Source organism: Lissotriton helveticus, chromosome 9, assembly GCF_964261635.1.
Source record: "Lissotriton helveticus chromosome 9, aLisHel1.1, whole genome shotgun sequence".
In the NCBI taxonomy this organism is placed as follows: domain Eukaryota; kingdom Metazoa; phylum Chordata; class Amphibia; order Caudata; family Salamandridae; genus Lissotriton; species Lissotriton helveticus.
In genome coordinates this window covers 981250066-981264776 of record NC_136070.1, presented here as the reverse complement: position 1 = coordinate 981264776, position 14711 = coordinate 981250066, and the positions used below count along the sequence as shown (strand labels likewise).

Below are 14711 nucleotides of genomic sequence, written 5' to 3'. Positions count from 1 at the left end.
AGGCAGAAACGAAACCGAAACCTAAGAGTGGGACCCACAAGTCGAATCCCCCTGCCGCTGTTGTTCAACTCCAAGACGGCCACAGAGCCTCACCCAGTCCCGGGCGTACCTCGAGGGCGGAGCCCTAAAGTTCGAATCACCGTAACTCCGGCACCCCGGGTCCAAATCAAATTTCAAAAGTTCCAGGGCAATCAGCTCAGCGTCCTCTATACAAATCTTCGTAAGAAGTCAGGATATGTTCAGGATATCATGCCGGGAGTGGCGGGGGTCCGAGGAGCGCTGTGCTCACGCGGCCATCTCGGATGCCCGCCAAGCTCCTCCCCCCAAGCCGTCTGTTATTAATTTCACATGCATCAAATAGTATTAACATGAAAATGCAATCAATATACCATCTGGAGCTATTTTTGCATTAATATATTGACATTAATAAAAACATCGCGTAATCATGTAGCATTTTTCGTTGTCCTGCAACTGACATATTTCTAACTTACTCAAGGGTTCCATAGATATATTACATCAGGCACTTTTTTGCTACACAGTCCCATCATTCAGATCAATACGTCAGTGTTTTCAGATGCGTTACCATATTTAAATCACTACCCATTTAGTAAAGAATCTATCCTAGCCGTAGAGATAAGTGTGGATGAGGTGTGCAATTGCGCCATTTGGGTTTGCCTCTTATAATATGTTCAGCTGCTGCTTTTAAACTTTCTTTGGTGATTGGTCTCCAAGCTATGCCCCATTTTGACCTTCCTGCGACGAGTTAATTGACTTCTCTTGGAGATACGTGAGAAGTGGAATTTGTCATCTTTTGCACACTTTCACTCTTACACCAACAAACCGATTCTGTAGGAAATTTCTATTGAAGGGATTAGCTAAGTGCTGTTTGCTTGTTTTCTTGGGTTATGGGTTTAATCTTTTTGAGATTGTCTGAGTTGTTGAGTCATGTTGATTTTACCTTGGGGAATTTTGACTTTGTTTAAATGGCTTTTAAGGAACTCCTATGAATTACATTGGACTGTTTATGCCACGTAATGTCCTGAAAAGACCTGGACTGATTTTTGTTGGCTTACTGGCTTCTTCCTCCTTATTGCAGTAGTACATTTCATAGGTGAAGGGAAAGGCCCCTTCCCCCGCTTCCTCATTTACCTCTCTTTTTGGACTCATTCCATTAGGTATTGTGCTTCATGGCCCTTCTTGGCCTGACCCAATATATTTAATAATTGTTAATTGGTGGTATAATGTTCACACATACTTGCTTCAGTTGTTCTGCTACATACAATCTCTACTGCCATCATCTTAGGGCAGCTGGTCTTTTGAGTCCTCTTTACTAGAGACCCTCCTTATAGTATAACGTCAGAGTGACATATTCTTGGTATAGAGTGTTATGTATTGTGCCTCCTTATTAATTAGCGGTATAACAGTTGATGAGTCTGCAGGGAGCTGCCATGGACCTACCTGCAAGTGCAAGTTATTATCTGAATTTCATCTTGTAGTGATGGCCCCTAATCCGCCTTCGTGCAGATGATCCTGTACACTTTAAACTTGCTATTGCATATCGTAAGATGAGAGGCAGGGACTAAATAACGTAATATCTGGAAGCCTACGTTTTTTTCCCAACTATTTTGTTCTATGGTTTCAATTCCACTGCCTACCTTCCTGGACATCTGATGAGTACGGCTGGGCATTTATCTATTACATTGAGAGGCTCAAGTAGATTGAGGCACAAGTTGATGACATTTTGCTGATCTACTTCTGCCTACTGCATATGGAAAACAAGGTGAAAGGCAACAAAGAAGTTAGCTGCAATCCTTGAACTATTTGATTCATAAGTAGTTCCTGCACTTTCCGTGGTTCTCCCTGGACCACATTTTGCTGGCCAAAGAGAGCCAGGAGACCTGAATGAACCACACCTGTCGTCAAACATGTGCCTGTTTCTCTGGTTTGCCTACTGGGTAGATTTGAGTGCCTAGTTGGGTTTCCCATGCTTTTGAAATGTACTGCCTTTACCTACTTACTTCTGTCAATCAACAATCTCCTCAGCCAGATTCAGACCTGGCAGTCTGAAGTCCATCAAGGTCTGTCAACATGTCTAGGTGAAATATTATGCTGCCAGGAACACACAAAACCAACCATATATAAGCTGCCCACCTTTACCCATTGTGGAGATATTTTGCTTCTTTTTGTATGTTGCTATAACAACAAATCGATGGCTGTCACATGAAAAGGCTCCAAGAAGAAAAGCTGTAGTGCATGGAGTTGCTCTCCTTCCTATGGGGAGGCTGTTTAAAGCTGCAAACCTGCAAAACACTTTAACTTTTTATCCACAGATACTTTTAAAATGATGCCCACAGGAATAGCAACCAATAAAGAACGGGCTCTCCCCGGTGTGTCAGTATAAATATCGCCCCGATACATGCTGTAAATGTACTCCTCATGTGTATGTGGATAAAGTATTCTTGCTACAAGGACACTTTAATGTTGATAGCTATAGCCTGATGATGGTCATTGTTAAGACAACAAGGTACTAAGAATGCTTAAGTCAGATGCAGGCTCTAAGCTAATTCATGAAAACTTAATGACTGATGATTTTTCGGTGCACTGACGGTTGTATGTATTGCTATAATAACTGACCACTAAACAATTAATTGGATTTGTTTAATACCCGGTTATTGCGGCTGAAAAAATGATTTTCTTTCATAGGTTCGTCAGTCTGTTATGTCTACTCTGTCTGCAGTAGAGCTTGAAGATTTACCTGTCATTGTCAAATTTATACTTCATGCAGTTACAGGAGCAGATACTGTAGAGGTAAATTTCAAGGAAAATATACATTTTCAAAAATGATGGTGTCCTAGACATGAATAAGTTGTATTGATATGCGATGTTAAGGTCTTCTACATGCTATTTTCTTTTCTTTGGGAATCCTCTATGCCATGATAGAAATATAAAACATACCTTTTACAATTCAGATTTGAGTAATGAGACCTGACAGCTTTTCCTTGTTTTTCTTTATTAAATTGGAAATGTTCATTTTTACATGTGCATATTTCTACAAGCAGATTCATCACCTATTTAATATCCCCAGGTGCCAGAAGTGGATCTGGTAACTTTTCTCAAGTTCTGTTAGGCCGGGGGACTTGAGTGTATCTCGGTGCCAGAAATAATGCCAAAGGTGACATTTCTGGCACAATAATTCACCCACCCCAGTGTACCAACATCGGTTCCATTTTTACTGCGACCTTCAGCATGGAACTGGAATTACTCTCCTTTATTTTCTATCACTTTGCTGATTTTCTTGGAGAAATTCCAAGTTTCAAAACGTTTTTCTGAGTGCAGTGCTTAGAGATATCACCTTATAGGGATTTAAGCCCTGTAGGGACTGTAATGGGAAAATGTCTGTTTCAGACCCCAATTACGCCTGCCTGGGGTGGCGACTTGGTTGTGCGAGTAGTTTGTCCTCGTCACCCCAAGGCCAAAACCGGGCACAAAGTGAACCGAGGAAACACGAGAAGAGGAAGCATGGAGAGGATTCGCTTCAACAGTATCTGGAGTCTAGAGGTAAGTCTCCACACGTTTCCCTGCCTCCTCTGGAGTCGTCCTTTGATCCGGTGATGATAGACTCTCTGCATAGAGGACATCTTCTAGCAGTGCCAGCCCTAGTGGCCTTTCCTTGCTTTTCTGTCTGCATTGTCATTTTGGCACTGGCCCAGAATATCTGGGGATTCCAGTGCTGGGGCCAATACAGCTCTATTTCTCAGTGCCATGATAAAGATGTTCGGGCATGCGCCAGTGCCCTCTGGCATGCTTCTTGGCCCCATGTGACCTTTCAGGACTTCCCTTGGGGTTTTGCCGGCTAGTCCTTATTCATGCATCCCGCCCTTTTCCACAGGAAACAACTATGGCGGCAACTGTAACCGTTCCAGCCCTGAGATGCTGGCCGGTGACCTCCCACTGGCACCGATTCAAATGTTGACCTCAAGGCCACCGTCTCCAATGCCACTTGCAGAGCAGCCTGTATCAAAGTCCTAAGCTATCCTGCAGATGTCTAAATGAGACGCTGAGAGGATTTTGGAGAAGAAAAGGAATAGGGAGTAGCAGCCTGATACGTTGCGTCCATACTAATGGAAGTCTATACATTACCTCTTCGACACAGAGTCCAATCCAATTCAGATCACAGACATTGATCAGCAAGACACCAATTACAGAAGAGAAGCAGCCAACTTACTTCCACCTACCTCTTCCAGGCAGTTTGGCTCTGCAAAATGCCATATAGTGAAATGGATATCTCCCTCAAGATATAAATGGACTGTCCCTCCGGGCCGGCCTCCTGAAGGTGGCCTATATTCATGCTGTAATCAGAAAGGCTACCAATTTGCTGAAACTTTCTCTCCCCAATGTAGAGACCAGATCAGATATTCTGGCAAAGGTCTTGCAATTGTCTTCAGCTTAGTCTGAACTTCTGTTGCATTTTTCCGAGACGTTCATGGACCCAGTAAAGACTGCGTGGGGGGACGCTGAATCAGACTCAGCAATAAACTGTCTTATATCAAGAAGATACAGACTTGCATTTGAAGAACCCGCTTTTATGTTGATCCGCTATTCTCCAGACAGTCTAGTGATACAGACCTCACCCTATTTAAAGCAAAACCCTGGCTCCTTCTCCGTTGCCCTAGCAGATAAGTAAACAAAGAAGTTGGAAGAAGTGGGGAAGAAAATATTCTCATTAGGCAATTTCTTCGCGGAGTCTTTCGCTCACTTAAAGCTATTGTTTGCTGGGGATATACTCCCAAGCTTGGTGAGGTATGGTGGCAGTGGTAGCTCCAAAGTTATTGGGCTCCCTCTAGGAACTTTTTCCGGAGTTACTTTGTTACGGGCAGAATAACTTTAGACACAAAGTTAAGATGGCTTAGATACTGCTGATTCAGTGTGCAGGGTCATGGGCTCCTCAGAAACCTTACAGAGTCATGCTTGGCTTAAGTCAGCTGGCTTTTCTGGTTGCATCCAAGCAACACTAACGGATATACCTTCTGATGGTGAATGCTTTTGAAGAACAAAGCTGATGGTGCCTTTGAGGGATTTAAAGTGGGGAGAGCGAGAGCTTTCAAAACCAGCAGTTTTGGTTGTTTTGAGGATTTTAGATGCGTTTCAAAGTCTTACAGCGCCAGCCCTCCCAGGCTCCCCTGTAACAAAAATCAGCTGCTCTAAAATTACAAAGGCTGAGGCAAAGGATGGGCCCATCAGACTCTTCAAGCCTCCACCTCCTCTTCATTTCACCATCTGGAGTGACGCTTTAGTTTTCCCTTAAAGTAGCATTGTAGAAGAGGGTGTGCTCTACCCTTCCAGAGGACTTATCAAAGAAATCCCTCCTCCACATCCCCTTCAACCAGAAGACCATATGAGAATACAGCAGTTCGAGGTGTCAACCCTGCCTCAGCATGAAATTAAGCAAGGTTTGTTTTCTCTGTACTTACTGGTTTCCAAGAAGGGTGGTGGTCTTAATCTGATCATAGACCTCAGGGTGTTGAACTGTTACCTCTGCAAGGAAAAGATCTAAAGGCTATTTGTTTCTCAGGGTCTTTTGGTACTTGAGTGGAGTACTGGATGGTGCCCCCTCAAGTTGCAGGATGCATATTTCCACATACTGATCGGCAGTTGCATAGGAGGAACCTGTGCTTGGTGGTAGGGTCCACTCACTACCTGATCACAGTCCTCCTGTTCAGACTGACATTGGCACATCAGTTCTTCACCAAGGGAAAGGTGGTGGTTGTGACTCATCTCAGGAGATCCGGAATCTCTGTATTCCTGTAACTGGATGATAGGTTGCTCAAAACCAACTTGCCGCAAATGTTACATCCCTGTTCTTCTCTTTGGGTGTTCCATAAATGTACTAACGTCTTGCCTAGAGCTCTGTCACCACTACTGGTTATAGGGGAATCAGTGTAATTCCGGTCATCCAATGACCTTTGTCAGGAGAACATTTCCAGGCCTTTCCATAGTGGAAATTGGGGAGGAGTTGGTGAACACCCTTAAACATGTTAGATTGTGAGTATGCACAGTCTCGCAAGTCATTCCAACCCTGAAACAACCATCTCCTGCCACTTCCAGTCCCTGTATGTAGATTTGCCAAAAGGTGGCAAAACCAGAACATTGCTAGCATTCATACCCTGATATAATATACACACCAATGTAATCAAGAAGGTTCTTGCCAGATGGCTGATATAAGGAGAACTCTGCCATAATTTGTTACCATACTGCTTGACACCAAAAGGGACAATCCAATCTTCGGGACTCCAGTCTCCGACTAGAGGCTAATGACAATTTCAGATGTTTTGAAGAGTCTCAAGGGGTTTCAATTTCTGATAGCATTAGCCCTGCCAGCCTCAACAAAATCAGCTGCTCTGGCATTACAAAAGCAGAGTCAAAGATGGGGCCCATCAGACCCAGCAACCTTCATCCTCTTCCTTCACCACCTGCATTTCCGCTTATGCTTTCCCTTAACGGGGCATGAGTGGCCTGTGGGAGGGCAGGATCTCTAACTCCCTCTTGAGACTGGGTTTGGACTCACCAGCATGGGATCTATTCAGTTGCCAGCCATGTGACTGACACTCCAGATAACGAGGCCAACAGTCTCAGTTGGTGTAATCTTGCTGATCACGAGTGCCGTCTCCATCCAAAGGTAGACACCACACCTTTGCCCTGCGGGGCACCTCTCAGTTGAATGTCTTTGCCATGTCGCGACAATGCCCATTTTCCACAGTCTGTGTCCTCCAGTATGATTTGCTGTGAACTTTTGGGAGAGTGGGGTGGGAGGAAGAATTGATTGAGGTGGAACTTTGTGCTTCAGTACATGGTTCTGTATCATACCTTTGCTTCCTTGAGTTCTAAGGAAGACTCGCCAGGACCGAGACACAGACTGCACTCATCGCCGCCACCGACGACATAAGGATCCTTATGGAAAAAGGAGAAACAGCCACCCTCATCCTTCTGGACCTATCAGCAGCCTTCGACACGGTCTGCCACCGCACCCTAACAGCACGCCTCCACGACGCCGGAATCCAAGAGAAGGCCCTGGCCTGGACCGCATCCTTCCTCTTCGGCAGAACCCAGAGCGTCCGCCTCCCACCCTTCCGCTCCAAAACCACAGAGATCATCTGCGGCGTTCCACAGGGATCATCCCTCAGCCCGACACTGTTCAATATCTACATGGAACCACTCGCCCACGTCGCACGACAACACAGCCTCAACATCATCTCCTACGCCGACCACACCCAGCTGATCATATCCCTCACCGAAGACCCCCACACCGCCAAAGCCAACCTCCACAGAGGAATGAAGGCCGTCGCCGAATGGATGAAAGACAGCAGGCTGAAGCTGAATTTAGACAAGACGGAGGTCCTCATCCTCGGCCCCACCCCCTCAGCCTGGGACGACTCCTGTTGGCCAACATCGCTGGGATCAGCCCCAGAACCTACCGACCACGCACGCAACCTAGGGGTCATCCTCGACTCCGCCCTCTCCATGACCAAGCAGGTCAACGCCGTCTCTGCTTCCTGCTTCAACACCCTCCGAATGCTCCATAGGATCTTCAAATGGATCCCCTCTGACACGAGGAAGACCGTCTCCCAGACTCTCGTCACCAGCAGACTGGACTACGGGAACGCCCTCTACGCAGGAACAACAACCAAGCTCCTGAGATGGTTGCAACGCATCCAGAACGCCTCGGCACGACTGATCCTCGACGTCCCCGACGCTGCAACATCACACCCCACCTGAGAGGCCTGCACTGGCTCCCCGTCAACAACAGGATCACCTTCAAACTTCTCATCCACGTACACAAAGCCCTACACAACGCCGGACCAGCATACCTCAACAACCGACTCAGCTTCTACACCCCCACCCGCAGCCTCCGCTCTGCCAGCCTCGCCCTCGCCACAGTTCCAAGCATCCGGAAAACCACGGCTGGCGGCAGATCCTTCTCCCACCTCGCCGCCAAGACCTGGAACACTCTCCCCACCAGCCTACGACAGACCCAGGACCTGCTGGCCTTCAGAAGACTTCTCAAGACATGGCTTCTCGATCAGTAGCAGCCCCCTCCACCCCCCACAGCGCCTTGAGACCCTCACAAGTAGGTAGCGCGCTTTACAAATGTAATGATTGATTGATTGATTGATTGATGTGGCAGGCAGCCCTCCTGTGCCTCCACTCTGTCTTCCTCTGTAGATGTACCTCCTCTCAAATTTGGAGCGGCAGGTACTGGTTTCCAATTTCCAGAGCCTCCACCTTAATGTCTGATAATGTAGTGGGGGTTCATGTGCTCCTTTCAGCTGCCAGTGGAGATGGTAAATGTAATGCTGTCAGCTTGTTGTCCCTTCACCAAGTCAGTCTGTTGTGAAGGTAAAACAGATTTGTTGGATGGTGTATGAAGCAGAATGGTGATCTGCTTAAGGTTTGCCTGTTGGAAGTCCTCAGCTTTGTGCTCTCACTGGCCTAGCAGGACTGCGCAGTGGGCATCGTCAAGGGATACTTTTCAGCCTTGGCTTTGTTTCTCTACTTTCAGACCAGCCATCCCTGATGAGGTTTTTAAAGAGATTGACAAAGGTATTTCCACCAATTCCATTTATCATGCCCTAATGGGACTTGAACCTTGTTTTGATTTTTTTGATGCATGCTCCTTTTGAGCCGCTCCGTAGTGCTCAGTGGAGATTGTTGAAGTTTAAAAGTTTTTTTGCGGCTATTACCTCTGCAAGGCTGTCAGTGAGTTGCAAGCATTGAGCGTCCTCCTGTCATACACATGCTTCTTCCCAGTCAAGCTGGTCCTCGGAACTAAAGCAATCTCGGTCAATCAATGACCCTTCCTACATACTTTTCGCCCTGTCATCCTACCAATAAAGAGGAGAAGTTACACCATTTGGATCCCAGAACAGCAGTTAGTTTTTACATCAACTGTACCAAAGAGACCAGGTTTGAAGACCAGCTCTTTCTATGATACACAGACAGCAAAAAATGCAAGGGAGAACGAATGAGGACATTATCCTGATATATAATATATTGTATAAATATGTGCTATGCCTTTGCAAAGGAGGAGCCGCCATAGGAAATCCTGACCCATTCCACCGTGATGAAGTCTTACAACTCAGCACTGGCCACTAGTTTTCCTGTGTCTGAGATCTGTCGTGCAGCAACATGCACGTTCCTTCATACCTTCACCAAGCATTAGAAGGGATGACCATTTTGCATACTTGTTACTCCAGGATTTCCTTCTGTGACTATTCTTTCAGATCATTACCTGGGAGGGGTAACATTCTTTCTCTTGGATACTCTATCTACTTGCAGATTCCTCACAGGTCCCACACAACTCACTGTTCTGATGGACAGTCATAGGCCACCACCAACAAGGTTCCAATTCAGATTGTTGCTCAGACTCCCTTAAGTTTTCCCTTCATTCCTTGTCTCTGCCTCGAAGGGCACAGAAGACATTTACCAGGATCTGACGTTGTTGAGGTGGAGTGAGTACTAAATGGCTCCAGTGAAGTCACTGTGGTTGTGCTTCAAGTGCAGGAATTAAGCCAGTGCTCCCTTCTAGCATGGGAGACAATGCCATCTTTTTTTCTCTCATTTTTCTTAATAAAATAACTAAATTATTTTCTGGAGAGGAAAATTGTGTAGTTTGAATTTTGACAGCGGGAAAAATTAATGGTTACGTTTCCAACACTGCCCTAGACCTGTGAAGCTGAAATATTAACAAACGTTTGAACTTCCTTTCATAGACCATTTCATCAACTGCTTTTTGCTCTGGGCTCATTAAAGAACTATTTGCAGATGCTACTGCTAAAAAAAACCTCTTTGGATCCTCTAAACATCAGTAGCTATAAATAAAGTGGCTATGGCTGTAATTGCATGGTTTTCAGACACATTCTACTCTTGGAGGCCAGCCTTTAGTTTTAGGCCCAGTAGTGAGAGACGTCGCTCATCAATGTGCATTCCACCTCTTTGTACATTCTCTAATAGGATGATCAGCATAGCTGAGACTGTAGAATCATTCAGCTGCTTAATGCTCTTCAACCAACCACTCCCAACCCTAATTTACTTTTTCAATTGGAAGAGGTCGTAAGGATGCCAGACTTCTCCAGGTATTGCTTTCTTGTGCAATAGGTGATTGAGAGTGTGTGTTCATTTAACCCGTGGTGTCACTTTGATCTCCTACATGTCAGCCAGCTCTTTTTAACATATGTTCTGTTGCAGCACAAATGTCCGCAGACCTTAGTCCTGAATTCCATAGTTGTGCTACTGACTTCCCACACAATATTCCTGCCCTTCATCCATGCAGATTCAAAAAGGGGGTGGTGATGGACAGAGTATCTGAATTAAGCAGAACACTCCTACCGAGTCAAAAGATCAGGGCTTGATCCATCACCGTTTTTTAGCTCACTGCACCATCCCAGTTCAGAACCTGGCTACATGCAAATTAGTCTGACCCTGGCCCAGTGCATCATGGGAACAGGGCAGACCAAACTACCAAGCCAATTCTTTACTGGAAAGGAAACAAGCTTCCGGGGACCGGTTTCTGGCATTACAGCCGTCTTCGGCCCGGCTTGCTTGAATCCTGATGGTGCAGTGAGCAAGGGACTCACATCTGAGCATACCCTTCCACACTTGTGGTGGCCAAAACGATTCAAAAAGGGGGTGGTGATGGACAGAGTATCTGAATTAAGCAGAACACTCCTACCCAGTCAAAAGATCAGGGCTTGATCCATCACCGTTTTTTAGCTCACTGCACCATCCCAGTTGAGAACCTGGCTACATGCAAATTAGTCTGACCCTGGCCCAGTGCATCATGGGAACAGGGCAGACCAAACTACCAAGGCAATTCTTAACTGGAAAGGAAACAAGCTTCCGGGGACTGGTTTCTGGCATTACTGCCGTCTTCGGCCCGGCTTGCTTGAATGGGTATGCTCAGACATGAGTCCCTTGCTCACTGCACCATCAGGATTCAAGCAAGCCGGGCCGAAGACTGCTGCAATGCCAGAAACCGGTCCCCGGAAGCTTGTTTCCTTTCCAGTAAAGAATTGTCTTGGTAGTTTGGTCTGCCCTGTTCCCATGATGCACTGGGCCAGGGACAGACTAATTTGCATGTAGCCAGGTTCTGAACTGGGATGGTGCAGTGAGCTAAAAAACGGTGATGGATCAAGCCCTGATCTTTTGACTGGGTATGAGTGTTCTGTTTAATTCAGATGCTCTGTCCATCACCACCCCCTTTTCTGAATCGTTTTGGCCCCTATAGGAGTGGCAGGGTATGCTCAGACATGAGTCCCTTGCTCACTGCACCATCAGGATTCAAGCAAGCCGGGCCGAAGACGGCTGCAATGCCAGAAACCGGTCCCCGGAAGCTTGTTTCCTTTCCAGTAAAGAATTGGCTTGGTAGTTTGGTCTGCCCTGTTCCCATGATGCACTGGGCCAGGGACAGACTAATTTGCATGTAGCCAGGTTCTGAACTGGGATGGTGCAGTGAGCTAAAAAACGGTGATGGATCAAGCCCTGATCTTTTGACTGGGTATGAGTGTTCTGTTTAATTCAGATGCTCTGTCCATCACCACCCCCTTTTCTGAATCGTTTTGGCCACTATAGGAGTGGCAGGGTATGCTCAGACATGAGTCCCTTGCTCACTGCACCATCAGGATTCAAGCAAGCCGGGCCGAAGACGGCTGCAATGCCAGAAACTGGTCCCCGGAAGCTTGTTTCCTTTCCAGTAAAGAATTGGCTTGGTAGTTTGGTCTGCCCTGTTCCCATGATGCACTGGGCCAGGGACAGACTAATTTGCATGTAGCCAGGTTCTGAACTGGGATGGTGCAGTGAGCTAAAAAACGGTGATAGATCAAGCCCTGATCTTTTGACTGGGTATGAGTGTTCTGTTTAATTCAGATGCTCTGTCCATCACCACCCCCTTTTCTGAATCTTCATCCATGCAGGCCTTGATGATTAAAAACGAGTGAGTCTAAAGAACACAAAACATGAATTCCTGCCTTGCATCAAACACTGCAAAACATTAAATGAACATGTGATTAAGATTCCAAAGCGACAGACTTTTGCAAAATATCAGTTTTAGGAGATTTTTAGTTAGAGGTACAAAACTAGTTGTCATGCACGCAAGTTCTACATTTGTTCAGTACACACTAGGCACACGTGACATCCCTGCATGTTTATTTACCTGCATTGCTATATATGAAAGATTTATCTAAAACATTTATTTTTCTTTTATCTGATTTTACTTGTTGTGCACTCTAGAAATGCTAATTCTTTGTTCTTTAAATAATGTCACACTTCTTCTTTAAGCAAAATTGCATGTTCATTCTTGTGCAGGTAATTTCTGAGCTGCGCAAAAAGCTGGACTTGGAATCATGCGTCTTGCCACAACAGGTGCAAGCTTCCCAAAATAAAATGAAAAGCAGGATGAAAGCCGGGTAGGTCACCTGGCAAGATTATTTGGCTTAATCTGCAATTACAAATATATTTGAGTAAAAACAAATGAGACATTTTCTCCAAGTTACTTTTTTTGTTTACTCTCTGTCACTAACATTAGCAAAGAAATTACTTTTCAGCATCAATTTGCCTTGTTCAGTTTGCAGTTAAGAAAACACAAAATTTACAGTGGTTCTGCTTTAGTTTACTCCTGTGTCAGAAAATAGAATATTTAAGTTACGTTTGTTTTACTGCCGTGGAGGAGAGGAAAGTAAATACAGCAGTTGGAATGGAGTCATTTTATCCTTTCTTTCTCCAATAGCCTCTGGGCGCTAGTCCAAAGTTTAATAACAGATTCAGCTAATCTATTCTTAACAGGCAGTTTCCTCACCCAGGTCCTTTGCATTTGTTCCCTGCTTCTTGTTTCCTGTTAGGAATGCAATGGATTTAAATGTAAGAGTAATGAGGGGGAAAAGTGTGCATATGTTAAAGAACATGGCTAAGGAGAGTTGTTCATGTGCAAAGTGCATGGAGGATTTATAGCGATAGGAAAGTATTATACAAAATTCTACAGTATGCAATAAAATTCAATGCCCGCTATGTGGACCAAAATGATAAAATCTGCATACATAGGTATGCTGCAAGTGTGTAGATTTTACGTGATCTGAAGGAGCTAGTGGACTAAGGATTCTGTGTGCGGTGTTCTAAGACATTCTAAGACTCATAATGTATGGCTATTTTATGCAATTTTTTTAATTTTAAAAAGGTTTAACGTAATGTGTAAATAGACACGAATATAATTTTAATGAAACACTCGTGTTTTGCAATTGGAGTGATTTTTTTTTAATGTTTTCTCCATTTTTAGGTCATCTGCTAACCATACTAACAGCAGCAGCCAGGACTGTATATCTCTGTTGTTGGATGTGATAAAGGCAGCAGTTAGATTTCAGAAAACAACAGCAGAAGCGTGGACTAAGGTAATCTGATGGTAGTAAGATGGATGTAAAATAGTCAGCTATATTTTAGGCCCTGCATTTCTAGGAATGAAGTAGAAACGGTGAACCTCCCTAGGCAAGCACCGATATTGACCACACAGCTCATAAAGTGCTGAAGGTTCAATGATTTTTTTTTTAAACGAATTTTATTGGTTTCATGTATTCATCTTGCATATACATATAATCATCAACCATCAATATGAGTCAGTCCCTTCAATGATCTTCTCCTCTCTGCCCCCCTTAATCTATTCAGTACTACTATTGGAATATATTATGGCGATAATTTATACACGGTCATATCGGAAACCTTAAGCTGCCAATCTTAATTACTAAAAGAGATACTGTAGTGTAGTTCCTATTATCCCAATAGGCTCTGCGCATTGGAATAATACCTTCAATAGTATAGGCCTAGACCAGACGTTAACTAGGTCTACTACTGTCGATATTAGACTTAAAGTTTTGGGTTTGCCAGCTAGCTCAGAGTTCACTAGAAACTTTCTCGAATGTTCAGGAAGGAATTAACTTCCCTGATTAGACAAGAAGGGATTTAGTTTCTGACAACCATAGAACATGACAACTTTGCTCTCCCCTAATCAAGAGTGTATCTCGAGAGTCGTGTGAACAAAAGGCAATTTATTTTACTCAGTCAGTACGTGCATTCTTAGTCTCATCAGATTGTAGAGAAAAGGAAGAGACGGGCGTGTTCAATAAAAGATGTTATTTATTGATCAGTCTCTTTTCTCGTACAAGAGAAATGGATCGATATTATTGCAAAACTTATAGTTAAGTAAAGTGCATACATTAAAAGCAGAAGTATAAAATAATACTGTAAAAACATTGATATGGTTTCTAAGCCATATGAAGGTTTAAAATGAATAAAATATATTACATACACATATACATTTGACTAAACGTACTCAACTGGTGTTTCTAAATACGCCTACCCCGTGTACCTGACCTAAGCCTAATACGTGGGCAGGAATAGAAAGTTACAGTTTAAGTTAAGTTTGTTTTTGCCAAGTGACTGACTAAAGAATTCTCTGTGAGGGGTTATTCAGTTCTGTACCTGGAAGTTAGGATGAATGAGGGATGGTATCTCTCTTCTCTGCTCTCGATATTCCAGGCTGCCTGCGAGGGCTACCCGGAAACGCCGGTGCTGGATTTCTCGGCAGGAGAAAGCAGCGCGTCTCGTTCTCAGCGCGTCAGGAAGGCGGGGCTGCGCCAGCGGGGTCTGCTCTGCTCTGGGCTTCGGCAAGTATG

The 14711-nt window shown here is 44.7% G+C and overlaps 1 protein-coding gene across 1 annotated transcript in view; it reads left to right on the top strand.

Moving 5' to 3' along the window:
* The window catches only part of FANCD2 (FA complementation group D2), a 909275-nt gene that overhangs the window by 134769 nt on the left and 759795 nt on the right, over positions 1 to 14711 (top strand). Inside the window, exons 11-13 of the mRNA XM_078661284.1 lie at positions 2704 to 2808; positions 12358 to 12458; positions 13322 to 13433. Coding sequence (XP_078517410.1) covers positions 2704 to 2808; positions 12358 to 12458; positions 13322 to 13433 — 318 coding nt within the window. The remainder of the gene's footprint in view (positions 1 to 2703; positions 2809 to 12357; positions 12459 to 13321; positions 13434 to 14711) is intronic.